A 26,353-nucleotide genomic window follows, 5' to 3' on the forward strand; every position below is an offset into this window, starting at 1 on the left:
GTTTTGTATCTTTTGTTGCGGCTCCTCTGTGTGTGAACAGAGCCCGTCCTGCACACTCCGGGTGAAGCTTAACCCGTGTGCATAATCGCCATATTGTCTCTGCCGCCATCTAGCAGCGGTTATATCACCTACTGCATGGTGGACCCCGAGCGGCGAATGCACTTTATTATTATTTTTATTTAGTGCGTTCCGCCGTTCCTAAGAGTTCCCCTTTCTCTGCTGGAGTGGACTTGTGTCTGTGTCGGCTGTCCTGCTTGGTTGGCCATCTTGCTTGTTTGGCCAACAAATGTTATCTCTGCCACTTGCGTTTTCATTTTGAGAAGGGAATTTTTTAATAACTCTGCAACGATGGCCCTATGGTACTGCACCATTTTGATACACCTGTCTGCCTCTGGAACAAGAGATACAAAGTTATCCTTGCAGCGTGGGTCTAAAAGTGTCACTAGCCAGTAATGACTGTTACCAAATATTTTGACAATATGAGGGTCATAGGAAGGGCAGCGCAACATAAAGTCAGCCATGCGTGCCAGACTGGTAACAGGCAAGCCTTACGTGTCCTCACCAACAGAACGACTGACCAAGGTGTCCTCCTCCTCTTCCTCTTCTTCTCTTCCTCTTCTTCTCTGACTACAGGCAATCCATTCTTAACAGACGGTATGACAGTTGTGGTTGTAGTCCCGTCTATAGCAAATGAAAGTAGCTCCTGTTCTTCCACCTCCTCCTCTTCCTCATTGTCAACCAATCCACTTTGGGTTGACATGAGGCTGGGCTGTGTGTAATCACCCTGTATGGTTCCTTGATCCATGTCCTCGTGCTCCAACTGCAATGCATTCTCTTTCATTGTGAGTAGAGAGCTTTTCAGAATGCAGATGAGTGGGATTGTGGCGCTAATTATGGCGTCATTGCCGCTCACCATCTTGGTGGATTCCTCAAAGATTTGGAGGATGCTACATATGTCTGACATCCATGTCCACTCCTACTAAGGTCTTATGTGTGGTGTCAAACTTGAAACACGACGGCCTTGTTAATGCTGGTATTCAACAACTGCCTGCTACTGCTCACAAATCCTTTCCAACAAATGGAGTGTAGAGTTCCAACGTGTGGGGACATCACACACCAGTCGGTGAGCTGGAATCTGAAATCGCTGCTGGAGCACGGCAAGGGCGGCTGAAGCTGTAGCTGACTTTCTAAAATGTGCACACAGGCAGTGTACTTTAAACAGCAGATCCGGCAGCTCCGGATAGATTTTTAGAAAACCTTGAACAACGAGGTTCAGCACAAGGGCCAGGCACCAGGTTCCTGCCATTGTCACACACAACCATGCCTGGCTGGAGATTCAGCGGTGTCAGCCACACATCTGCCTGCTCTTTCAGAGCTGTCAACAACTCTTCAGCATTGTGCGGTTTGTCACCTAAGCAAATTAGCTTCAGCACAGCCTGTTGCCGCTTTGCTTTGGCAGTGCTGCAGTGCTTCCAGCTTGTGACTGATGTTCTCCTTTCAGACACGGAGGCTGAAGAGAAGGAGGAGGTGCAGGAGCTGTACACAGTGGGGGCAACCCTGATTGATGTAGGGCCCGCAATCCTTGGCGTCGGGAGGACATGTTCCATCCCAAGGTCTGACTAGGTCCTGGCTTCCACTATGTTAACCCAGTGTGACATCAGCGAGATGTAATGTCCCTGGCCACAAGCACTTGTCCACGTGTCCGTGGTTAGGTGTACTTTCCCAGTAATTGCAGTGTTGAGGGCACGGGTAATATTGTGGGACACGTGCTGGTGTAATGCCGGGACGGCACAGCGGGAAAAATAGTGGCACCTTGGGATGGCCGCCACCATCAGGTTGCGGAAAGCTTCCATCTTAATGAGCCTAAAAGGCAACATTTCGACCGCAAGCAGACGAGAAACATGAGAATTGAGTAGTGTGGCCTGTGGGGCATTGGCTGCGTATTTACGTTCCAATGACTGGGGTATGGGCAACTGAAGGCTGTGCTGGGACAAGGACGTGGATGTGCTTGATGATGCTGGTATTTGACTGTGGGCAATGGCAGGTGCAGGGCAGGAGGCATCGTCGCATGTACCGTGGACAGTGGATTGGCTTGCACGCACAACAATGGAAGAAGCAGTGGTGTCACCCACAGACACTGTTCCTGGAGCCTGGGGTTAGGCCCACAAATTCGGGTGCTTTGCTGCCATGTGCCTGATCATGCTGGTAATTTTACTACCCCTGCTGATGCTGGCATGACAGGTGTTACAAATGGCCTGTTTGGGGTTATTGGCAGAGTCTTTAAAAAATAACCAGACTCGGGAAGACCTAACAGTTGGAATGGCAACTTCTGTCTGGTTGGTGTTACGGGGAACTGTTGCACGCCTTCTGTCTGCAGCCACCACACTGCTTCTTCCTGCCTGAAGTGGTGCGACGCCTACCTCCCCCTGTGTGCTGCTGTCCTTGCTGTGCATGTACTCCTGCCAGGTTGTGTCTGTTACTACATTATCCACCACCTCATCTTCCACTTCCTCACCTTGAGTCCCCTCCTGACTCTCCGGCAATTGTGTCTCATCATCGTCCGCCTCTTGTGACTGTGGCTGCTCAAAGATTTGTGCATCACTACACGGAATATCATCTTTCCCCGCTTCCAGTGAACTGGGCGAGAGGCACGAATCTCCAAATGGAAAACTGAACAGCTCTTCAGAGTGTCCGAGAGTGGGATCAGTTGTCTCAGGGCACTCAGCATGATGGGAGGAAGGAGATCAGGTTAAGGAATATGCGGTCCCGACTCATGGCAACTGTGACTTTACCATGTTGAAGACAGGTTGCTGGTGGTGGTGGATAAGTAACTGGAAGTTTTATCCGCTATCCAACTAACAACCTTTTCACACTGCTCGGGCTTCAATAGTGCTGTCTTACCACGGTCCCCTAGGACTTTGGACACTAAGGTCCAGCTAGAAGATGTGGGTGTTTTTGGTGGCCCAATTTCAGCTTGCCCATGTCCTCGGCCTCGGCCTGCACCATCACCATCACGTCCACTTCCCCATACCTTGCCATGCTCCCATTGTAAATGGAATATTAGACACGTTCAATACAAAAGGGTGATTTGGGAGGCATCTTGTATGTGATATGTGTGCTGGCTACCATAACAGTCTGCAAATAAAATACAATGTATAGGCTTAAAATGACCAAATTTTTGGCAAGGATAAATGAGGCCTGTTAGGGAGATACCACAACCAAAAATTTCTGGCCTGTATTTTTTATAATTTTTTTGTGCTAAATACTGCTGCATATAAGTCCAGTGACACCCAGGACCAAAAAAGAAAACAGCTGTAAACTGGCCAAACTTTGAGCACACACAGATATGAGCTGTCACACAGATACCACACTGAAAAATGTGTGGCCTGTATTTTTTTTAATCGTATGATAAATAATGCTGTATATAAGTCCAGTGACAACCAGGACCAAATAAGAAAACTGGCCTAAACTGACCAAAATTTGAGCACACACAGATATGAGCTGGCACGCAGATACCACTCCCACTTTTTTTTGTGGCTAAATACTGCTGTATATAAGTCCAGTTACACCCGGGACCAAAAAAGAAAACAGCCGTAAACTGGTCAAACTTTGAGCACACATAGATATGAGCTGAAAGGCAGATACCACACTGAAAAATACGTGGCCTGTATTTTTTTTTAATAGTTTGCTAAATAAAGCTGTACATACAGTAAGTCCAGTGACACCCAGGACCAAAAAAGAAAACTGGCGTAAACTGGCCAAACTTTGAGCACATACAGTTATGAGCTAGCACGCAGATACCACTACAACAATTTTTTTTGTTTTTTGTTTAAATTTTTTGGGGGTAAATACTGCTGAATATAAGTCCAGTAACACCCCAGACAAAAAAGAAAACAGCCGTAAACTGGCCAAACTTTGAGCACACACAGATATGACCTGGCACGCAGATACTGTACCACACCGAACAATGTGTCGCCTGTTTTTTTTTTATTATTTTTTGGCTAAATAGTGCTGTATATAATTACAGTGCCAGACAGCAAAAAAAATGAATTTAGGGCTAAAAGGACCAAAATTTTTAGCAGATGGATGGATGAGGCATGTCACAGATGTACCACACTGTAAAATATGTGGTCTGTCTGTATTTTGGGGGGTTCAGCAAAATAGTGTCAAAAATTGTGTAAGACCCTCAAACAAAAAAAAATACTCAACTGTACCACATAAAAAAATGTTTCTCTGCACACTCAAAAGGGATGTTTGGGATCCTTTTAAAATTGCTGGATTTTCACGCTGTGCTAGGAAAAGGATCTGGCTGTATTGTGCAGTGTCAAAAAGCAAATGGAGAGGAAAAAAAATAAGGGCTCGGAATTGCTTTGCAATACAAAAAGCTGTATTAGCCCTGGCCAAAAAAATTTACAATGCCAATTACACCTGGGGCTAGGTATATACAGCCAATATATCCCACAGGTAGCAGCAGCACCAGAACACAGGACCCTCTTGATATATGCAATGATATGTTTATACACACATACAGTGCCTACAGGTCGTGCACTGATGTGTATACAGCGACGTACGCTACCCTGCCTGCCTAACACTGGAATTTATATACTCCAGAATTAGTCCTTAGAAGAACTGTTGGTTTAGCTGGATTTGAGTTGTTTAGGATGGTAGACTCCACACTCACTAATAAATCTCCAATTCTGACCCTATCTCAGCAGCAGCTCTCCCTACACTTTCTAAATCTGGAGCTGAATGCGGCGAGCAGGGCGGCATCCGGTCTCTTATACCCCTGATGATGCTGTGCGGCCAGCCAATCACTGCACGACCACAAAAAAGATGTCTGTGGCATTTCATTGCCTGGCAGACAATCCCTGCATCATGATTGGCTCTGTAAAGTTCGCCAAAAAAGCTGGGTGGAGACCCGAGTTTCCGCCGAGTAATCCCGGAAATGCTCAGTGCTCGCCAAGTACATTGAGTACAGTGATACTTGGGTGAGTACTGAGTAGTGGCGAACACGTTCGCTCATCACTAGTAATGATGGACATATCTGTCTAATGGATGTTCAAATTGAAAATCAAACAATATCCTATTTATTCTTACCACAATTATGCACACAGACGTCCACAGCATCGCTAAAGGGCATTGTATCCTTTGGACAGAAGCATCCTTCAACCAAACGGCTGTTATTTTTATTCAAATCCTCTTCTTCTGGACTAAAAGAGAACATGTTTAGGTGTTTGTATAGATATGTGACGTGAACTCTTGGTGGTACCATAAAATATGAAGTGAATGTCCACCTTACTCTTTGTAGGTGCTTCATTCTCTGCCGATTAAGCTTCTATGTGAATTGTATGCAGTAAGTGTGTAAACTTTGTGATGCAGTAACCTCTGTTACAGCTAGGGTGCTCTGTGCATGCGTTTCAGGATGCGCTTGGAGACATAATTATAATGGTAAATTAGGGACAGGCATTATGGCAAATGGCTGCTACAGTATGTGTCACAGAGGTTCTCTGCGCTGTAAGCCCAAAATTATATGGTTATGCTGGGACTTATAGTTCCACAAGTATTTGTGTATTACTTATAAGGATGGCTTATAGGGTTAGTCAAAGAGCTGGGTGGGAATTGACTAACCACACATGTACCACCCATCCATGGGGGTGGTTACAACCATATAATGTGACTGAGGTCTGGCCACATGGAAAGAGTGTGTGTACCTGAATGATTCAGGGTGCAAGGTCCTGGAAGGTCTGCGTTGGAAGATCCTGGGAGTAGGATCAGATTCCTGGAGCACGTGGTAAGATCTTGGACCTGGTGGCCAGGGTGTTGGACAAGTGTCCTGAATAGCACCTAGTCAGGCCACATGTGTGTGCAGATCCTGGGACGGCCCCACACTGAGAAAGACGCTGTCCTGTTGAGGAACTTGGACTGATGAGGAGTCAGCCTGTTGAGCAGGAGCTCCTGAGAGGTAACCCCGGGTATGGGGAAAGAACTTTGTGCATTGACAATGGTCTGTTACTGAACTGTGCGGTCACCCGATGACTGGAGAGAGTCCGGCATGACTAGTGAATGCTTTGTAAAGCCACACGTGATGAAGTAATGGACTGTGTGTAAGCTGGTGATGTGCAACCTGGCTTACGGTTCGGTTTATGATGTTTAGATAAACCTATGGACTGTTTTGTGTGGAAAACCGTGCCTGACTACGTTAATCCGCTGCCAAGCGAGTGTTCCCCAATACACATAGTAGGCACTATGCCACAACTTACACTAATGTTTTGACTGTATTCAAGGGTTTTGGAGTACAAAAAAATATCCAAAATAATTTTTGACCCATTAAAGTGTTTTCCACTTTTAGAGAAGTGGACCTTAAATGGTCAGATATGACCCACTCTCCCCAGGTCTGGGTCCAGCTCTTTGCTGCTGCGGTAGGCTCAGTATTTTGGATTACCAAACCATAAATTGCCAGGTATAACTGAGAATGCACTCACCAATTACAACCCATGTCAACCATCAGGAAGCTATATGAAGCCCCAACATATGTGAGCAACAAACCATTAATATAAAAATACCAAAGTTTATTTATAACCATTAAAAAAGTTATTAGCAAAATTGCAGTACAGAAACAACAAATGAGTGACAGATGGACTCCACAGTAGTGAAAACAATTGCTGCATCGCACGTGGCATGGTGCTTACCCACTAATTCATATACCCAAATAGTTATAATCCTGCTCAAAAACTGAAAACCCAGTGCACCTCTTTTGTGTAATCACACTTCCCAAATGAGTCCACATGGGGATTCAATGGCAGGAAAGCCAGCACCTCAGATCCTCTATACATATCCTCTAATCCATCACTGATTCTCCACAGGAGATATACAGTACAGCTGGAGGAGTTGTCAAGGGACAAAGTGCCCTACATATTAAATGCAAACAATTGGGAGTCACCATGAGCACATTACCTGGATCCCTGCAGCGTGAGACAAAGAACCTGGAGTCCTGTCACCAGACCCCGACGCGCACGTTTCGCTCTGCTTCCTTGGGGGGCGTGGTGACAGGGCTCCAGGTTCTTTGTCTCACGCTGCAGGGATCCAGGTAATGTGCTCATGGTGACTCCCAATTGTTTGCATTTAATATGTAGGGCACTTTGTCCCTTGACAACTCTTCCAGCTGTATATCTCCTGTGGAGAATCAGTGATAGATTAGAGGATATGTATAGAGGGTCTGAGGTGCTGGCTTTCCTGCCATTGAATCCCCATGTGGACTCATTTGGGAAGTGTGATTACACGAAAGAGGTGCACTGGGTTTTCAGTTTTTGAGCAGGATTATAACTATTTGGGTATATGAATTAGTGGGTAAGCACCATGCCACGTGCGATGAAGCAATTGTTTTCACTACTGTGGAGCCCATCTGTCACTCATTTGTTGTTTCTGTACTGCATTTTTGCTAATAACTTTTTTAATAGTTATAAATAAACTTTGGTATTTTTATATTAATGGTTTGTTGCTCACATATGTTGGGGCTTCATATAGCTTCCTGATGGTTGACATCAGTATTTTGGATGCAGCAGAGGCACCACATCTCCGGTACATAGTGGGTCGTGCCAGTGATTGGCTTCAGCTGAAAAATGCGCTGTCAGTGTGCCAAAATACTGAGGCCAAAGAAACAGGCGGGAGGGAAAGGTGAAAATTATCTAACTTTTCTTTACTTGTCAGCAAAAGTTTGGGGTCCACTAAACTAAAGTGGAAAACCTCTTTAAGACTAGTAAAAATAAAAACCTCACAAATGATTTACATAGATGGGCTTTGAACAAGGGCGACACTTATCCCAAAATGATATGATGTTTTGCACATGCTCTCGTGATTGCAAGTATGACATTTATCTGAAGATGTGAATAAAGTTACACAAGTTTTTAATCCCCAAGTGTTGGACTACTATTTTTTTTTACATAGATTACCATTTACTTTCATGTTAATTTTGCTCATAGCTATTATTTTACATGACTTCTCCTTTTAAAACTCTTTTTGGAGGCTCTTAAAAGATAAGGTTCATATATGCAGATGGGGCAGAGTGTATTGCATTTAATGACACTAGGAATATCTTTTTTGCTGCTGTAACCTGTATACATACATAGTGACCATCTCACTTGTATACACATATAGTGACCATCTCAGGTGTATACACATATAGTGACCATCTCAGGTGTATACACATATAGTGACTATCTCAGGTGTATACACATATAGTGACCATCTCAGGTGTATATACATATAGTGACTATCTCAGGTGTATACACATATAGTGACCATCTCACGTGTATACACATATAGTGACCATCTCAGGTGTATACACATATAGTGACCATCTCAGGTGTATACACATATAGTGACTATCTCAGGTGTATACACATATAGTGACCATCTCAGGTGTATACATATATGGTGACCATCTCAGGTGTATACACATATAGTGACCATCTCAGGTGTATACACATATAGTGACCATCTCAGGTTTATACATATATAGTGACCATCTCAGGTGTCTACACATTTAGTGTCCATCTCAGGTGTCTACACATCTAGTGACCATCTCGCGTGTATACACATATAGTGATGATCTTGCGTGCATACACAGATAGTGACCATCTCAGGTGTATACACATATAGTGACCATCGCAGGTGTATACATATATAGTGACTATCTCCGGTGTATACACATATAGTGACCATCTCATGTGTATACACATATAGTTACCATCTCACATATATACACACAAAGTGACCATCTCAGGTGTATAGCCATATAGTGACCATCTCAGGTGTATACACATATAGTGACCATCTCAGGTGTATACACATATAGTGACCATCTCAGGTGTATACACATATAGTGACCATCTCACATATATACACACAAAGTGACCATCTCAGGTGTATAGCCATATAGTGACCATCTCAGGTGTATACACATATAGTGACCATCTCAGGTGTATACACATATAGTGACCATCTCAGGTGTATACACATATAGTTACCATCTCACATACACTCACTGGCCACTTTATTAGGTACACCATGCTAGTAACGGGTTGGACCCCCTTTTGCCTTCAGAACTGCCTCAATTCTTCGTGGCAGAGATTCAACAAGGTGCTGGAAGCATTCCTCAGAGATTTTGGACCATATTGACATGATGGCATCACACAGTTGGCGCAAATTTGTCAGCTGCACATCCCTGATGCGAATCTCCCGTTCCACCACATCCCAAAGATGCTCTATTGGATTGAGATCTGGTGACTGAGGAGGCCATTTGAGTACAGTGAACTCATTGTCATGTTCAAGAAACCAATCTGAGATGAATCGAGCTTTATGACATGGCGCATTATCCTGCTGAAAGTAGCCATCAGATGCCTGTTCTTAGCTGAGAGGAGTGGTACCCAGTGTGGTCTTCTGCTGCTGTAGCCCATCTGCCTCAAAGTTCGACGCACTGTGCGTTCAGAGATGCTCTTCTGCCTACCTTGGTTGTAACGGGTGGCAATTTGAGTCACTGTTGCCTTTCTATCAGCTCGAACCAGTCTGCCCATTCTCCTCTGACCTCTGGCATCAACAAGGCATTTCCGGCCACAGAACTGCCGCTCACTGGATTTTTTTTCTTTTTCGGACCATTCTCTGTAAACCCTAGAGATGGTTGTGCGTGAAAATCCCAGTAGATCAGCAGTTTCTGAAATACTCAGACCAGCCCTTCTGGCACCAACAATCATGCCACGTTCAAAGGCACTCAAATCACCTTTCTTCCCCATACTGATGCTCGGTTTGAACTGCAGGAGATTGTCTTGACCATGTCTACATGCCTAAATGCACTGACTTGCCGCCATGTGATTGGCTGATTAGAAATTAAGTCTTAACACACAGTTGGACAGGTGTACCTAATAAAGTGGCCAGTGAGTGTATATACACACAAAGTGACCATCTCAGGTGTATAGCCATATAGTGACCATCTCAGGTGTATACACATATAGTGACCATCTCAGGTGTATACACATATAGTGACAATCTCAGGTGTATACACATAAAGTGACCATCTCAGGTGTATACATATATAGTGACCATCTCTGGTGTCTACACATTTAGTGTCCATCTCAGGTGTCTACACATTTAGTGACCATCTCGCGTGTATACACATATAGTGATGATCTTGCGTGCATACACAGATAGTGACCATCTCAGGTGTATACACATATAGTGACCATCTCAGGTGTATACATATATAGTGACTATCTCCGGTGTATACACATATAGTGACCATCTCATGTGTATACACATATAGTTACCATCTCACATATATACACACAAAGTGACCATCTCAGGTGTATAGCCATATAGTGACCATCTCATATGTATACACATATAGTGACCATCTCAGGTGCATACATATATAGTGACCATCTCAGGTGTATACACATATAGTGACCATCTCACATATATACACACAAAGTGACCATCTCAGGTGTATACACATATACTGACCATCTCAGGTGTATACACATATAGTGACCATCTCAGGTGTATACACATAAAGTGACCATCTCAGGTGTATACACATATAGTGACCATCTCAGGTGTATACACATATAGTGACCATCTCACGTGTATACACATATACTGACCATCTCAGGTATATACACATATAGTGACCATCTCAGGTGTATACACATATAGTGACCATCTCAGGTGTATAGCCATATAGTGACCATCTCATATGTATACACATATAGTGACCATCTCAGGTGTATACACATATAGTGACCATCTCAGGTGTATACACATATAGTGACCATCTCAGGTGTATATACATATAGGTAATGAATGTATGTTTGTAACACTTACGTGGTTGCACATGTTTTAGGTAAAGCTTGGCCACAGGCATTGTAAACTTTGTGAGAGGGGCAGGACATAGCTGGAATAAAGGAAAACCATCCATTAATATTAGTTTGTCACTTATCTGCTTATCTGTTTGGAACAGCCATTTTTATAAAGCTAAAACTTACTACATTCCGAAGTTCGGGATCTCCAGTCAATGCAAACTCCTTGGTCCCCGCAGAGAAAAGCGTATTGCTGCAAGCTGATGCATTCCATGTTGGAGTTTGGAACATGGCAGCTATCATAATTACATGCCTTGTAGAAGTCATCAGGTGACAGAGTCTTGTGGCATTCCTTAAAGGGTCTTTTAATTGGAAATACAAAAAAACAAAAAATATTCAGGGCCAATTGATGTAGTTGATATCATGTCTCAATAAAATCTCCTAAAATTCTTACTCTTGCAAAAGAAGTTCACATAAAGGTGATGGTTTGCATTGTGTTGAAGGCACTGTGACTTTAGGGGCAACAGTCTGCCTTAAGTGATCGCATTCAGGTTTCCTTGGATCTGACACAACCCAGGAATCAGCCATGATTTCACAGCTTGAGATAACGGTACCATCAGGCAGCCGGCAGTCATCACTTCTGTTGTTGGTGCAAGTACCTATAAAGGATGGATGCATGTGAATACAATCTATGCTATAATAACTAATATAAACTAATATTTAGATTTGTTACAAGAGACAATTTAAAGTGGCATAATGTAGAGATAGAGACCCTGATTCCAGCAATGTGTCACTTACTGGGCTGCTTGCTGTAGTTTTGATAAAAGCTTTTTCTCTGCCGCAGGTTTACCAGTTCTCTGAATGCTGAGCAGCTCTGTATAACCCCTCCCACACCACTGATTGGCAGCTTTCTGTGTACATTGCGCAAAGGCAGAAAGCTTGCCAATCAATGGTGGGGGCGGAGTTATACAGAGCTCATAAATATGGAGGACTACCTGGCTGTAGGTTTACTAGGCATCTAGTGATAATCTCTTATTGATAAAGTGTTTTTATCAAAACTACAACAGCAGCCCACTAAGTAACATATTGCTGGAATCCGTGTCTCTGTCTCTACATTATGCTGTTGTCAGATTAGTTGGCAAAATCTTGGTGACAGATTTCATTTAAAGGAGAAACTAATAAGAATTTTGGATTTTTCGGTCCGACTTATTTAGAAACTTTATCTTATGTTCTTCTTGATTAACTATACCTACTTTAACATTGATGACGTATCCTTAGGCTAGGTCATCAATGTCTGAACGGCCGAGGTTCAATACCCAGCACTCCCGCCAATCAGCTGTTATCGGTGTTGGAGTACTCATTTTCCAAGCTGCTTTGTAGTGGACACTGCAGGGTACTACACTTCCGCCTCCTATTAATTTGAATAGTGCAATACCAAGCCCCAGCGACACAGATAACAGCTGAGTGGAGGGGGTGCTGCATATTGGAACCCGGCCAATCAGATCAGACATTGATGACCTATCCTAAGGATAGGTCATCAATGTAAAAGTATTGGACAACTTCATTAATGTGAACTTGTTTTCAGATTTCTATTTGTTGAGAACATTTTGAAGGGAAACTTAAATGGTGGAAATTTGTGGAACTACAGAAAACATCACATAAGCATTTTATAGGTTTGTTGTGAAAGCTTGTCACTAATGAAAAGTTTCAGATTACAGGCATAAAATAATTTGTGCATAAGCTGGGGCACTACAACATACAGAAATGACCATATCATGCACCAGGGAACAACAATTTTGTGATAACTACTGTAGGTTGGAAGTAGAGGCAAGAGTTGACTCTATATACAATGAGTGTTGCTGGAAATTACACAAGTAAATCGATACAAGAGTTTAAGAACTATCATATCTGAAAAGAGGAAACTTACCGCACTGTCCTTGGGTGTTATTTCCAAAAAGTCTGAAGGGCAATTTAACCGAAAAAGAGAAACCATTGTATGTGATATTAGCCTTTAACGCTGGTATTTCCACAACATAATTGATGCCGGATGTATACACTTTCACCCCATATTTTTTATATGGCATTCCAACAATTTCGTCATTTACAAGAACCTAAAAGAATTTAAAAATTAACAGGATAAAGTATTAAAGCTTGCAAAACAACTGCTTTTTAGAGGATCTACAGAAAAAAATCATTCAATACAGGTGTTGACCTCATCCTAACTATATCTGGATATTCATATGACCCTCTGCTTAATCCATCCAAGCAAGGTGCTAACCATGTATAGCAATGGGGCCAGCCATCCTAACTGCTAGCAAAGTTATTTTTGGTAAATTAATACTAAACTTTTATACACACCTTTTCTAGTTTATGGAACTATTCCACTATAAAATGACTATTTCATGATCTAACATATACTCCATGGTTCTTCCTACCTGTAATGTTCTTGGCGTCAAGGTCTTTGCTTTAATGCGTATCAACTGAGTTTCATGGCTGACAATGATGTCACGAGGGCAGGAGACTCGGTCTCCTGCTCCACAATTAAAGTTATCGATGTATACTCCAAAGTTGTCATTCCGCTTTTCAATTTCCTCAACTAGGGTATAGGTGCAGTTTCCTTGATAACTATAATAGGTGCCATCAAATGTGACATAATGGGGATCTCCCCAGCCACTGCAAACACCTAAATGGAAAAAAATCATGATAAGTTATGAAATACTAGATAATATATTCTATTATATGGTTTTAATAATCCAAATGTTGTCATGATCCAGAAGAAAGAAACTCACAATCACATTTCCACTTCCAGCAGCAAAGGTCATCATCTGGTACAGCTACTGGTTGAAGTCCATTAGCACATGTGGGTTTAGTTGGTGGTTCACACTTGAGTTCAATGATCTCTACTGTGTTGTTTTCCAAACACCTAGCCATGGTACAGTTACATAAAAACCAGGTTTCATTATGCTGAAAAAACAAAAAATATACGTATAGTATGCCTGGAAGTGATAGGTATAAATCAAATATAAGTTATCTAGACCTGAAATAATAATAAGAAGACATCCTTCAAGTCAAGACAAAAGAAAATTTCACCACCATAACAGATGAGAAATGAAACTCTCTGGCACATGATGTTGTGAGGCTTGATTCATTGAAAAAGTTCAAGAAAATCTTTCATGCTTTTCTTGAAAAGTGCAATATTACAGGTTATAGGTTCTAGATTTATGCAGATGGGACACTGATCCAGAGATTTTATTACAGGGTTACCGCAATAGAGCGGAGCCAGAAGATGGCAGCGTCTGGTTGCTCCTACTACGCTGAGAAGAAGCACTTCTCCAGTGTGTTAAACGTGTTTATTTCTTCCAGCAGAACAGGGGTTAATAGGCCATATTGGAAACTCCTACATTCAGCTGTTAGCCACTTCTTTTCCCTATAAAATCTGGGCTCGATTATCAAGTCCTCGTCAGAGTTAGCACTTGCTACATGACATTGGAGTGGAAGAACATGGTTTTGAGAAGGAGAGCTGGAGGAGTTTATTAGTGACTGTTGTCTGGTTTATACGCTTGCAAATTCCTTATCCTTCCCTGTTTTGCTTTCTTTCCCCTCCCTACACACCCCGTTGAATACCTCTGTTATATGTGAGTGTATATTTTGTGTGTGGGGTTTTCAGTTTACCCTTGATTTGTTACCGTCTGTCTGGTTGGTGTACTGCAGTGCGCAGAGGCGCCTCTCTTCCCTGGGTGGGGAAATGGGACAGACGAGGGGCTTTTCTAGGAAATTAGGCATGGGTGGTGGCCTTGGCATATCAGAAGTATCCCTGGGAACAGGGGTAGCTAGGGCGCCCCCTAGTGTTGCCCAGGTTCAAGGTCACTTGCGAGTAGAATTGTGACATTAAGTCTGACCACAATCAATTTTTCTGATCTGTGATGGATCCTATCTCAGCTCTGACAGGGCAGTTGCAACAGCTCAGTCTGGAGGTAGGGATTTACGCACAGTGGTTTCACAGCATCCTATTACATCTGGTGTGGGGATCTCACTCTTCTGGCAATCCTTTGTGGAGCCAAAGGTCGCTTTACTGGAAAGGTTCTCTGAGGGGCATGATGAGTTTGTGATGTTCCGTGAGGCCTGCAAACGAGTGGGGATTACAATCTTTCTCCTCCAGGGGGACCCACAAGTATGGTTACTTTCTCTCCCATTTGACTCAGTCACTCCTGACAGTAGAGGGATTTTTTTCAGGCTCTGAGCCTTGTGTATGATGACCCTGATTGTGTCCCCCTGGCTGAGTCCTCTCTACACCAACTTCCGCAAGGAGACCGCCTGGCGCAGGAATATTACACTGATTTCCGGAGGTGGGCAATAGACACTAGGTGGAATGACCCGGCCCTCCGTAGTCAGTTCTGTGAGGGCCTCTCAGTGAGCGCAAGAGATGCTTTAGCTCTTTATGAGACTCCTGACTCCCTTGAGGCAGCCATGTCTCTGGCAATCCAGGTTGATCGTCCAGGATTGAGAGTGGTGAGCACTGAGCCAACTGTGGAACCAATGTAGCTTGGTGCAGCATCTCAACTTCGCTAATTGTCGGTTATCCGGCGTAAGGGAGGTGTGTGTTTCTGTTGTAGCAGAAAGAGTCATTTTGTGAATACCTGTCCTTCCCGATTTCCCGAGGATGCTAAATGACCATTATGTATCCCAGGGGGGTGGCCCTGGGATGGAAGCTTGAAAGAGTGTTGATCAGCAGAGGTACTGCTGAGATTTTGTTACAATATATCAGGGAGAGCTTTCAGGTGGCTGGGGAGATGGGTGGGACCAGTCACCTACAAACCCACCCAGGGGCGTGTGTCTGAAGTAAAGCCTATGTGTGTGGTTGTAAATCTGAAAGACCTGTAATGAGGTCATAGCCATGTGATTCTGTGGGCGTGGCTATGGACCATATAAGGTGACCAGGGTAGGTCACATGAGCGAATGCCTGGATCTGATTGGTCAGTGTGGAAGGTCCCGAAAGGCCGAAGTGCTGGAAGGTGTGCTACCTTCCTGATGCGCACATGTGGATGCCACTGACTGTGTGTGGCCTGTGTGTAATAGCCTGTGAGTGCTGGCCAGTCCCCAGGAGGGAAGGAACGTCAGGACTGAGAAGCAGTTAAGATGTAACCCCGGACAGGGGGAATTAACCGAGACTGTAAAGTCTGATTGCTGGACAAAGCACAGCCTGTGTGACCACAGGGCTAAGGGAGCGGAGCTCCATTAAGAACATTAGTTTGGTCTGCTGTAAGACTGCTATCATTTTCTTCATGTTGCTATGGTTTATGCCATGTTCAATAAACTGTGTTATATGAAAAGCCTGTGCCGGACCTGGTTTATCTGCTGCCAAATGAGTGTTTCCCAACATGAACAATAGGCGCTACCTTACAGCAGGTTCATTGTGATCTACCTGGACAATATTCTTATCTATTCACCTGACCTTGAGTCACACCAGGGTCATGTTACGCAGATCCTACACTTACTCCACGACAATAAATTTTATGTTAAACGTGAGAAGTGTATGTACTCGGTTGAGGAGATCTTTTTCCTTGCATATGTATTGTCTGCAACTGGTTTTCGCAAGGATCCAGCGAATGTCTGGGCAGTATTGGAGCGGGATCATCCAGAGTATTTGAAGGCATTACAAAAATTTTGGGGTTTCACCAACACCTCTCACAGACATGGTCAAGAAGGGGACGGACTTCTCCAAGTGGTCCAGTCCTGTCAGGGAGGCATTTGACATGTTGAAAAGGTGTTTTGCTTCTGCCTATGTTGCTCAGCCTTTCATTGTGGAGCTCGATGCATCTGAGGTGGGAGTGGGGGCTGTATTATCGCAAGGTGTGCCTCCTGGTAAATGGCAATTGTGTGCTTAGTGCTTACTTTTCCAAGAAACTGTCGCCAGTTAAGGGAAATTATGATATTGTTAATAGGGAACTCTTAGCTATCAAATAGGCATTTGAGGAGTGCCGTCATTATTTGGAGGAAGCGGTTCACCCAGTGATGGTTATCATGGATCATAAAAATCTGGGATCGGCAAAACGTCTTACACCATGACAGGCAAGATGGGCATTATTTTTTGCCAAGTTTAACTTTTTTGTTACTTTTAGGCCGGGGAGCAAAAACATTAAAGCAGATGCCCTGTCCCGTTGCTTTCCTGGGGGATGAGATAAGTGCAAACCAGTTCCTATTCTCCAAAAGGGGGTAGTGATGGCGTCTATATGCTCAAATCTTGCAAGAGAGGTTGTTGACGCTCAGGGGGATGCCCCTGCTACCTGTCGACTTGGTAAACTGTTCATTTCAGTCAAGCTCCATCTTTGTGTTGGCTGGACATCCTGGGAATAAGGTTACCACGGATCTACTTACTCTGCATTTTTGATAGCCAGGTGCTCATAAAGATGTTTGGGAATGTATGGCTGCCTGCAATATCTGTGTGCATTCTAAGACCTCTCATACTTGTCTGTCAGGGGCTCTCCAACCACTGGAGACTCCCAGCAGACCTTGGACTCATTTGTCAGTCGATTTTATTACGGACCTACCTACCTGTATCTACATGGAAAACTGTAATCCTGGTGGTGGTGGACAGATTCAGAAATATGTCTCATTTTGTTGCTTTACCAGCTGTGCCTAACGTCAAATTTCTGTCAGGGAAATAATTAGATTGTATAGTGGAGAGTTCAGCGGCGCTGGAGTGAGGAATAAAAGTACAGCGAAACGAGACAAAAAAACACAGATTTGTCAAAAAAGGTATATGAGATGAAATGGTAGATTCGCGCACATAGAACCTCTGAGTAATTAAGAAGACAATAGAACAAATGTCAAAATGAGGATGAAAGTATAATATTTAGAAGTAAAAATTGCATCCAGGCCATATAAATACAAGAAAGCACAATTACAATAGCCCAGAGTAAATATTGCACTTTTGCCCAACTGGGTGCTGCAGACAAAAAGTGATAAAGACAAATGGAAAAATATATATATAATGATACAGTGGCACTGTGTTTGTAGAGCTGTGCGTAATTAGCCCGAGACCACGTGATAACACATGACTCAATTTTGGCTGCTGACAGTAGAAAAGTACGGAAGGCAGAAAGGACCAAGACGCATACAACGTGTTTTGGAAGCACGGTTTCCTTCGTCAGGGATGGTCCTTTCTGACAATAGGGTCCTTTTATCCATCTCCCTGTACTCAGCTGGCATTAATAGAAACCAAATAGTTCCAGCTCACTGTTCAACACTTTGGGGATCAGTGTATCCAAAGTGAAGATTCACTTAGTTTCCATTAGGGACATTAAGGCTATGTGCACATACTGCGGAATTGCTGCAGAGATTTCCGCAGGAATTCCGGGATTCCATTCTGCGGGAAATATGCGAGAAAACCGCATTTTAATACCCACCTATTTCCCGCGGAAAAACTAGCAATTTGCAAGCGTAATTAGCTTGCAGAATGCTAGCGTTTTCCAAGCGATCTGTAGCATCGCTTGGAAAACTGATTAACAGGTTGGTCACACTCGTCAAACATAGTGTTTGACTAGTGTGACCAACTTTTTACTATTGAGGCTGCCTATGCAGCATCAGTAGTAAAAAGATCTAATGTTAAAAATAATTAAAAAAATTAAAAATGGTGTTATTTTCACCTTCCGACGTCCCGCGCAGCGTTCCCGATCAATGCGATGTTCCCGGCAGGTCCCGTTCCCAGTGATGCATTGTGGCAATAACCTAAAGGTCATTGCCGCAATGCATCACTGGGAACGGGACCTGCCGGGAGCATCGCTGAGGCCTGGTGATGCTGCGAGGGACATCGGAAGGTGAGAATATGATGATTTTTTTATTTTAATTCTATTTTTTTACAGGGATATGGTACCCAAAGCCTGGAGGAAAGTCTCCTCTCCTCAAGCCCGTGGGTACCATCCGCAAATGTTCTGCTTACTTTTCGCATGGTGGTCACAGCCACATGCGGATAGTAAGCAGAACAATGCACTCCTATGTGTGCGGATTTTCCCGCGATTCCGCATAAAGAATGAGCATGCTGTGTATTTTTCCACGATGCAATTCCGCCACGGAAAAATCCGCAGCATTAGCACAGCATGTGCATAATGCCATAGGATTGCATGGGATGCCTTTTTTTGTGGTTTCGCCGCAAAAAAAAGCTATGTGTGAACACTGTCATGCCGTCTCTGCATACTCACCCGGCCATCGCTCCCACGCCGCAGCCCGACAGCCACGGCTGTCACCTCTGACAGGCGCACGGCCGACGGCGTCTTTGCATGCCGCGCCTCCTTTCTGCTTCTTGTGCTCCGGCTATGCCCTGACCCGGAAGCACCCCCTGACCAATGGCAGACCAGACAGGGGCATATCAGGCCACTTCCCCCTGAGGGAGGCACCTGATCGTTGTGTTTTCTAGCACAATGGGCCTCGCTTCTTCGTGTGCTCTCTGCAGTCTCACAGTCCCGTTCTCGTGTGCTCCCTGCATCAGCCTCGCAGTCCGGCTATTCGTGTCCCCTGCTGCACTCCAGTCCTGCCTCCGGTGTTCCTGTTCTATCCTGCTCCAGTCCTGCCGTCCTACTCCAGTCCTGCCTCTGGTGTTCCTGTTCCATCCTGCTCCAGTCCTACTCCAGTCCTGCCTCCGGTGTTCCTGTTCCATCCTGCACCAGTCCTGCTGTGGCGCCCCTGAGGCTTCAGTCACCACAGAGGTACTGCACCTCCTCCTGAGGTATGGTGCCCCACCATCCAGGTAAGGTGGGAACTCCTAACCACGCTCCAACACTCGCATCCCACACAACATGGTAGTTCAGCAAAGCCACATTGCGGCTCCTTGCTTAGAGAGTAGCAGAGCACCTTTGGTGGTTCCCTGCTTGGAACACGAAACGTGCTGAGAGGAGGGTGGAGTTTAGAATACATAAAGAGCGGGAAGGGTTAGGTAGTCAGTCAGTCAGTGAGTGAGAGAGGGAGTCACTCGGAGAGGAGTGAGGATCCCTGGAAGAGGGATGGAGGAAGGAGTGTTGCAGCTGCCTCAGTGATCTGAGCCAGCTGGCACAGGAAAGGAAAGAAGGAGAAAGACATTGGACTGAAACCTGACCTATGAGATAGAGGGATTTGTTATGATTGAGTCACCGTAGGAGGCAGACACAAAAATAGAAGCTACGTCCAGAAAACCAGAGAAGTTGGCAACTATCAGATTGCAGACCCCTGAACCTATCAACACAACTAGCAGTAGCCGTGGGGGGTTCCTACGATGCCCTAGACCCCTCGATCACAACCGGAGCGCCAAATAGCCTAAAGACAGAAAAGGAAATCTAAACTGCCCCAGAGCAGACCCCAAAGTAAAAGGCAGCCCCCAATATATAATGACGGTGAAGCAAGATGAAAAAACACTCACACAGATAGAAAGATAGGCTGAGCAAAGGATGGGGCCCAAGCTAGCTAAACAGAACAGGAAAGGAAGGTTGCTGTCTGCAATCTGCCAAAACCCTATCAAAGACATAAGCCAACAAGCTGATATGAAAAAGACCCTGAAGCAGCTAGGCTTCAAAAACTAAATCAGCACTCAGGTATTTTCAGAAGACAGAGCTAAAGGAATTCAGCACACCCCAGCAGGGAATGGCAGAAATCCAGAAAAACAAAGCAAAACAAAGTCTAAGCACAAATGCAAAAGGCCGAGCAGAAAACTTAGCTTTAGAGGAGCAGGAATTCAGACTGGTCTCCAAGGATCCCACAGAGAAATCACCCGCAGGGCAGAAGGGCGTCAACAGCCTTATATCCAGTCAGTAACTCCACTCAGCCAGTCATCATCATCAGACTCAGGTGTTTAATAATCAGGCTCCCTACCTTTCTTTACCAGAAGAGGGAGTTCCTCGGGCCTCAGTAGTGAAGGGGAAAATGAACTCACAACAGTACCTCCCCCTTGAGGAGGGGTCACCGAACCCTCAACCATGCCACCAGGGCGATCAGGGTGAGCCCGATGAAAGGCACGCACCAATCTTTTGGCATGAATATCAGAGGCACAGACCCAGGAATTATCCTCCTGACCATAACCCTTCCACTTAACCAAATACTGGAGTCTCCGTCTAGCCAGACGGGAATCCAGTACTTTCTCTACCTCATATTCCATGTTACCTTCAACCAATACAGGGTCTGGAGGTGCCACCCCCGGAACAACAGGTTCAACAAACCTCTTCAACAAAGATTTATGGAACACATTATGGATTTTAAATGTGACAGGAAGAGGCAAACGAAAAGAGACCGGATTAATAATCTCCAAAATCTTGTAAGGTCCAATAAATCTAGGCTTAAACTTAGGAGAAGCCACCTTCATAGCAATATTTTTTGATGATAACCACACCATATCACCAACCTTAAACTGGGGACCAATGGTCCTATGTCGGTTGGAAAACCGCTGGGCCTTTTCCTGGGAGAGAGATAACTTATCCACCACTTGGTCCCAGATCTGGTGCATTCTCTCCACCACAGTGTCAACACCTGGGTAGGCAGAGGGCTCCACCTGCCCTGAAGAAAATCAAGGATGAAACCCAAAGTTGCAAAAAAAGGTGACATCAAAGTGGCAGAACTAGCTCTATTATTTAACCCCTTCACGACCAATGACGCCACATAGACGTCATGAAACCTGGTTCAAATCTGACCAGTGACGCCTATGTGGCGTCATGACTTCAAAGCCCCCCTGCGGGTCGGGTGACCGGGGTCACTGAAAGGTCACCCGACCCACAGATACAGGGGGCTTTGTAATTCACCACAGGGGGCGTGCCTTCGCCCCCACGTGGCTACGATCGCTCTGATTGGCTGTTAAAAGTGAAACAGCCAATCAGAGCGATAGTAATATTTCATCAATGAAAATTGATGAAATATTACAATCCAGCCATGTCCGATGCTGCTGTAGCATCGGACATGGCTGGAGACACCGATTCCACCCCCCCCCACCGGCGATCGCCCCCCCCGCAACTGAATGACAGCGGCGATCTGCCGCCGCTGTCATCATCTCCCCCCCTCCCATTCCCTCTGCTCCCCGCCAGCCTCCGATCCCCCCCTCACCCCCCCCCCGGTACCTCCGGTGTCCCCCCGTCCCTCCCGGTGTCCCTCGGGTCCGGATGATGGGCGCCGCCATCTTTGAAAATGGCGGGCGCATGCGCAGTGCGCCCGCCCGAATCTGCCGGCTGCAGATTCCATTCTTTCATTTTGATCACTCTCACAGTGATCAAAATGAAAGAAAAAGTAAATAAATCCCCTGATTATCACCCCCATAGGTAGGCAGAACTAATAAAATAAAGATAATATTTTTTTTTTTTTTTTCCATTAGGGTTAGGGTTAGGGTTGAAAAGAGGGTTAGGGTTAGGGTTGAAAAGAGGGTTAGGGTTAGGGTTGAAAAGAGGGTTAGGGTTAGGGTTAAAAAGAGGGTTAGGGTTAGGGTTGAAAAGAGGGTTAGGGTTGAAAAGAGGGTTAGGGTTAGGGTTGGAAAGAGGGTTAGGGTTGGAAAGAGGGTTAGGGTTAGGATTGGAAAGAGGGTTAGGGTTGGAAAGAGGGTTAGGGTTGGAAAGAGGGTTAGGGTTGGAAAGAGTTAGGGTTGGAATTAGGGTTAGGGTTGGAATTAGGGTTAGGGTTGGAATTAGGGTTAGGGTTGGAATTAGGGTTAGGGTTGGAATTAGGGTTAGGCTTGTGGTTAGGGTTATGGTTAGGGTTGGGATTAGGGTTCGGGGTCTGTTGGGGTTAGGGTTATGGTTAGGGTTGGAATTAGGGTTAGGGATGTGTTGGGGTTAGGGCTGTGGTTAGGGGTGTGTTGGGGTTAGGGCTGGAGTTAGAATTGAGGGGTTTCCACTGTTTAGGCACATCAGGGGGTCACCAAACGTGACATGGTGCAACCATTGATTCCAGCCAATTTTGCGTTCAAAAAGTTAAACGGTGCTTCCTCCCTTCCAAGCCCCGACGTGTGCCCAAACAGTGGTTTACCCCAACATATGGGGTATCAGCGTACTCAGGAAAAATTGCACAACAACTTTGGGGGTGTAATTTCTCCTGGTACCCTTGGGAAAATAAAAAATTGGGGGCTAAAAAAATATTTTTGTGGAAAAAATTTTTTTTATAATTTTCACGTCTCTGCGTTATAAACTTCTGTGAAGCACTTGGGGGTCCAAAGTGCTCACCAGGCATCTAGATAAGTTACTTGGGAGGTCTAGTTTCCAAAATGGGGTCACTTGTGGGGGGTTTCTATTGTTTAGGCACATCAGGGGCTCTGCAAACGTAATGACGACCGCAGACCATTCCATCAAAGTCTGCATTTCAAAACGCCACTACTTCCATTCCGAGCCCTTACGTGTGCCCAAACAATAGTTCCCCCCCATATATGGGGCACCAGCGTACTCAGGACAAACTGTACAACAACTTTTGGGGTCCAATTTATCCTGCTACCCTTGTGAAAAAAAAAATTGCTGGCTAAAAATCATTTTTTTTGAGGAAAAAAAAATATTTTTTATTTTCACGTCTCTGCGTTCTAAACTTCTGTGAAGCACTTGGGGGTTCAAGGTGCTTACCACACATCTAGATAAGTTCCTTAGGGGGTCTAGTTTCCAAAATGGGGTCACTTGTGGGGGGGTTCCACAGTTTAGGTACATCAGGGGTTCTGCAAATGTAACATGATGCCCGCAGACCATTCCATCAAAGTCAGCATTTCATAATGTCACTACTTCCCTTCCGAGCCCCGACGTGTACCCAAACAGTGGTCATCCCCCACATATGGGGTATCAGCGTACTCAGGACAAACTGGACAACAACTTTTGGGGTCCAATTTATCCTGCTACCCTTGTGAAAAAAAAAATTGCTAGCTAAAAATCATTTTTTTTTAGGAAAAAAAAATATTTTTTATTTTCACTGCTCTGCGTTATAAACTTCTGTGAAGCACTTGGGGGTTCAAGGTGCTCACCACACATCTAGATAAGTTCCTTGGGGGGTCTAGTTTCCAACATGGGGTCACTTGTGGGGGGTTCCACAGTTTAGGTACATCAGGGGTTCTGCAAATGTAACATGATGCCCGCAGACCATTCCATCAAAGTCAGCATTTCATAATGTCACTACTTCCCTTCCGAGCCCCGACGTGTACCCAAACAGTGGTCCCCACCCACATATGAGGTATCAGCGTACTCAGAACAAACTGGACAACAACTTTTGGGGCCAATTTATCCTGCTACCCCTGTGAAAAAAAAATTGCTGGCTAAAAATCTTTTTTTTTTTGTGGAAAAAAAAATATTTTTTATTTTCACGGCTCTGCGTTATAAACTTCTGTGAAGCGCTTGGGGGTTCAAGGTGCTCACCACACATCTAGATAAGTTCCTTGGGGGGTCTAGTCTCCAAAATTGGGTCACTTGTGGGGGGGTTCCACAGTTTAGGTACATCAGGGGCTCTGCAAATGTAACATGACACCCGCAGACCATTCCATCAAAGTCAGCATTTCAAAATGTCACTACTTCCCTTCCGAGCCCCGACGTGTGCCCAAACAGTGGTTCCCCCCCACATGTGGGGTACCAGCGTACTCAGGACAAACTGGACAACAAATTTTGGGGTCTAATTTATCCTGGTACCCTTGTGAAAATAAAAAATTGCGCACTAAAAAATAATTTTTTGAGGGAAAAAATTTTTTTTTATTTTCACGGCTCTGCGTCATAAACTTTTGTGAAGCACTTGAGGGTTCAAGGTGCTCACTACACATCTAGATAAGTTCCTTAGGGGGTCTAGTTTCCAAAATGGGGTCATTTGTGGGGGAGCTCCAATGTTTAGGCACACAGTGGCTCTCCAAACACAACATGGTGTCCGCTAACGATTGGAAGTAATTTGCATTTTAAAAAGTCAAATAGCGCTCCTTCCCTTCTGAGCCCTGCCGTGTGCCCAAACAGTGGTTCCCCCCCACATATGGGGTACCAGCGTACTCAGGACAAACTGGACAACAAGAGTTGTGGTCCAATTTCTCCTGTTAGCCTTGTGAAAATTAAAAATAGTGTGCTAAAAATCATTTTTGAGGAAAAAAAATTATTTTTTATTTTCACTGCTCTGTGTTATAAACTTTTGTGAAGCACTTGGGGGTTCAAAGTGCTCCCTACACGTCTAGATAAGTTCCTTAGGGGGTCTAGTTTCCAAAATGGGGTCACTTGTGGGGGAGCTCCAATGTTTAGGTGCACAGGGGCTCTCCTAATGCGACATGGTGTCCGATAACGATTGGAGCTAATTTTCCATTCAAAAAGTCAAATGGTGCTCCTTGCCTTCCGGGCCATGCCGTGCACCCAAACAGTGGTTTATGACCACATATGAGGTATCTGTGCACTCAGGAGAAATTGCTCAACAAATTTTAGGATCCATTTTATCCTGTTGCCCATGTGAAAATGAAAAAACTGAGGCTAAAAGAAAATTTTTGTGAAAAAAAAAGTGTTTTTTTTTTTTTTTACAGATCAATTTGTGAAGTACCTGGGGGTTCAAAGTGATCACTATGCATCTAGATAAGTTCCTTGGGGGGTCTAGTTTCCAAAATGGGGTCACTTGTGGAGGAGCTCCAATGTTTATGCACACAGGGGCTCTCCAAACACAACATGGCAACCGCTAAATATTCCAGCATATTTTCCATTCAAAAAGTCAAATGGCGCTCCTTCCCTTCTGAGCCGTGCCGTGCGCCCAAACAGTGGTTTATGACCACATATGAGGTATCGTTGTACTCCGGAGAAATTGCCCAACAAATTTTAGCATCCATTTTATCCTGTTTCCCATGTGAAAATGAAAAAATTGATGCTAAAAGAAAATTTTTGTTGGAAAAATTAAAATGTCCATTTTTTCTTTCCACATTGCTTTAGTTCCTGTGAAACACCTGAAGGGTTAATAATCTTCTTGAATGTAGTTTTGAGTAGCTTGAGGGGTGCAGTTTTTAGAATGGTGTAACTTTTGGGTATTTTCTGCCATATAGACCCCTCAAAGTGACTTCAAATGTGAGGTGGTCCCTAAAAAAATGGTTTTGTAAATTTTATTGTAAAAATGAGAAATCGCTGGTCAACTTTTAACCCTTATAACTTCCTAACAAAAAAATATTTTGTTTCCAAAATTGTGCTGATGTAAAGTAGACATATGGGAAATGTTATTTATTAACTATTTTGTGTCACATAACTCTCTGGTTTAACAGAATAAAAATTCAAAATTTGAAAATTGCAAAATTTTCTAAATTTTCACCAAATTTCTGATTTTTTGACAAATAAACGCAAAAATTATCAACCTAAATTTACCACTAACATGAAGCCCAATATGTCACGAAAAAACAATCTCAGAATCGCTAGGATCCATTGAAGCGTTCCTGAGTTATTACCTCATAAAGGGACACTGGTCAGAATTGCAAAAAATGGCTTGGTCATGAAGGGGTTAAAGCAAATTCGGCCAAGGGCAAAAACGAAACCCAATCATCCTGATCAGCAGAAATAAAACATCTCAAATATGACTCCAAGGTCTGGTTTGTTCTC

The 26,353-nt window shown here is 44.3% G+C and overlaps 1 protein-coding gene across 1 annotated transcript in view; it reads right to left on the minus strand.

Moving 5' to 3' along the window:
* LOC141058204 (intestinal mucin-like protein) overlaps positions 1-26,353 on the minus strand; it is a 219,251-nt gene that overhangs the window by 76,173 nt on the left and 116,725 nt on the right. The window contains exons 4-10 of the mRNA XM_073554351.1: positions 13,640-13,814; positions 13,286-13,533; positions 12,778-12,961; positions 11,305-11,509; positions 11,037-11,212; positions 10,876-10,945; positions 5,098-5,210 (exon numbers count right to left, since the gene is read on the minus strand). Coding sequence (XP_073410452.1) covers positions 5,098-5,210; positions 10,876-10,945; positions 11,037-11,212; positions 11,305-11,509; positions 12,778-12,961; positions 13,286-13,533; positions 13,640-13,814 — 1,171 coding nt within the window. The remainder of the gene's footprint in view (positions 1-5,097; positions 5,211-10,875; positions 10,946-11,036; positions 11,213-11,304; positions 11,510-12,777; positions 12,962-13,285; positions 13,534-13,639; positions 13,815-26,353) is intronic.

This window comes from Dendrobates tinctorius, unplaced genomic scaffold (genome assembly GCF_039654945.1).
Source record: "Dendrobates tinctorius isolate UK_male_01 unplaced genomic scaffold, ASM3965494v1 ptg000211l, whole genome shotgun sequence".
Lineage (NCBI taxonomy): Eukaryota > Metazoa > Chordata > Amphibia > Anura > Dendrobatidae > Dendrobates > Dendrobates tinctorius.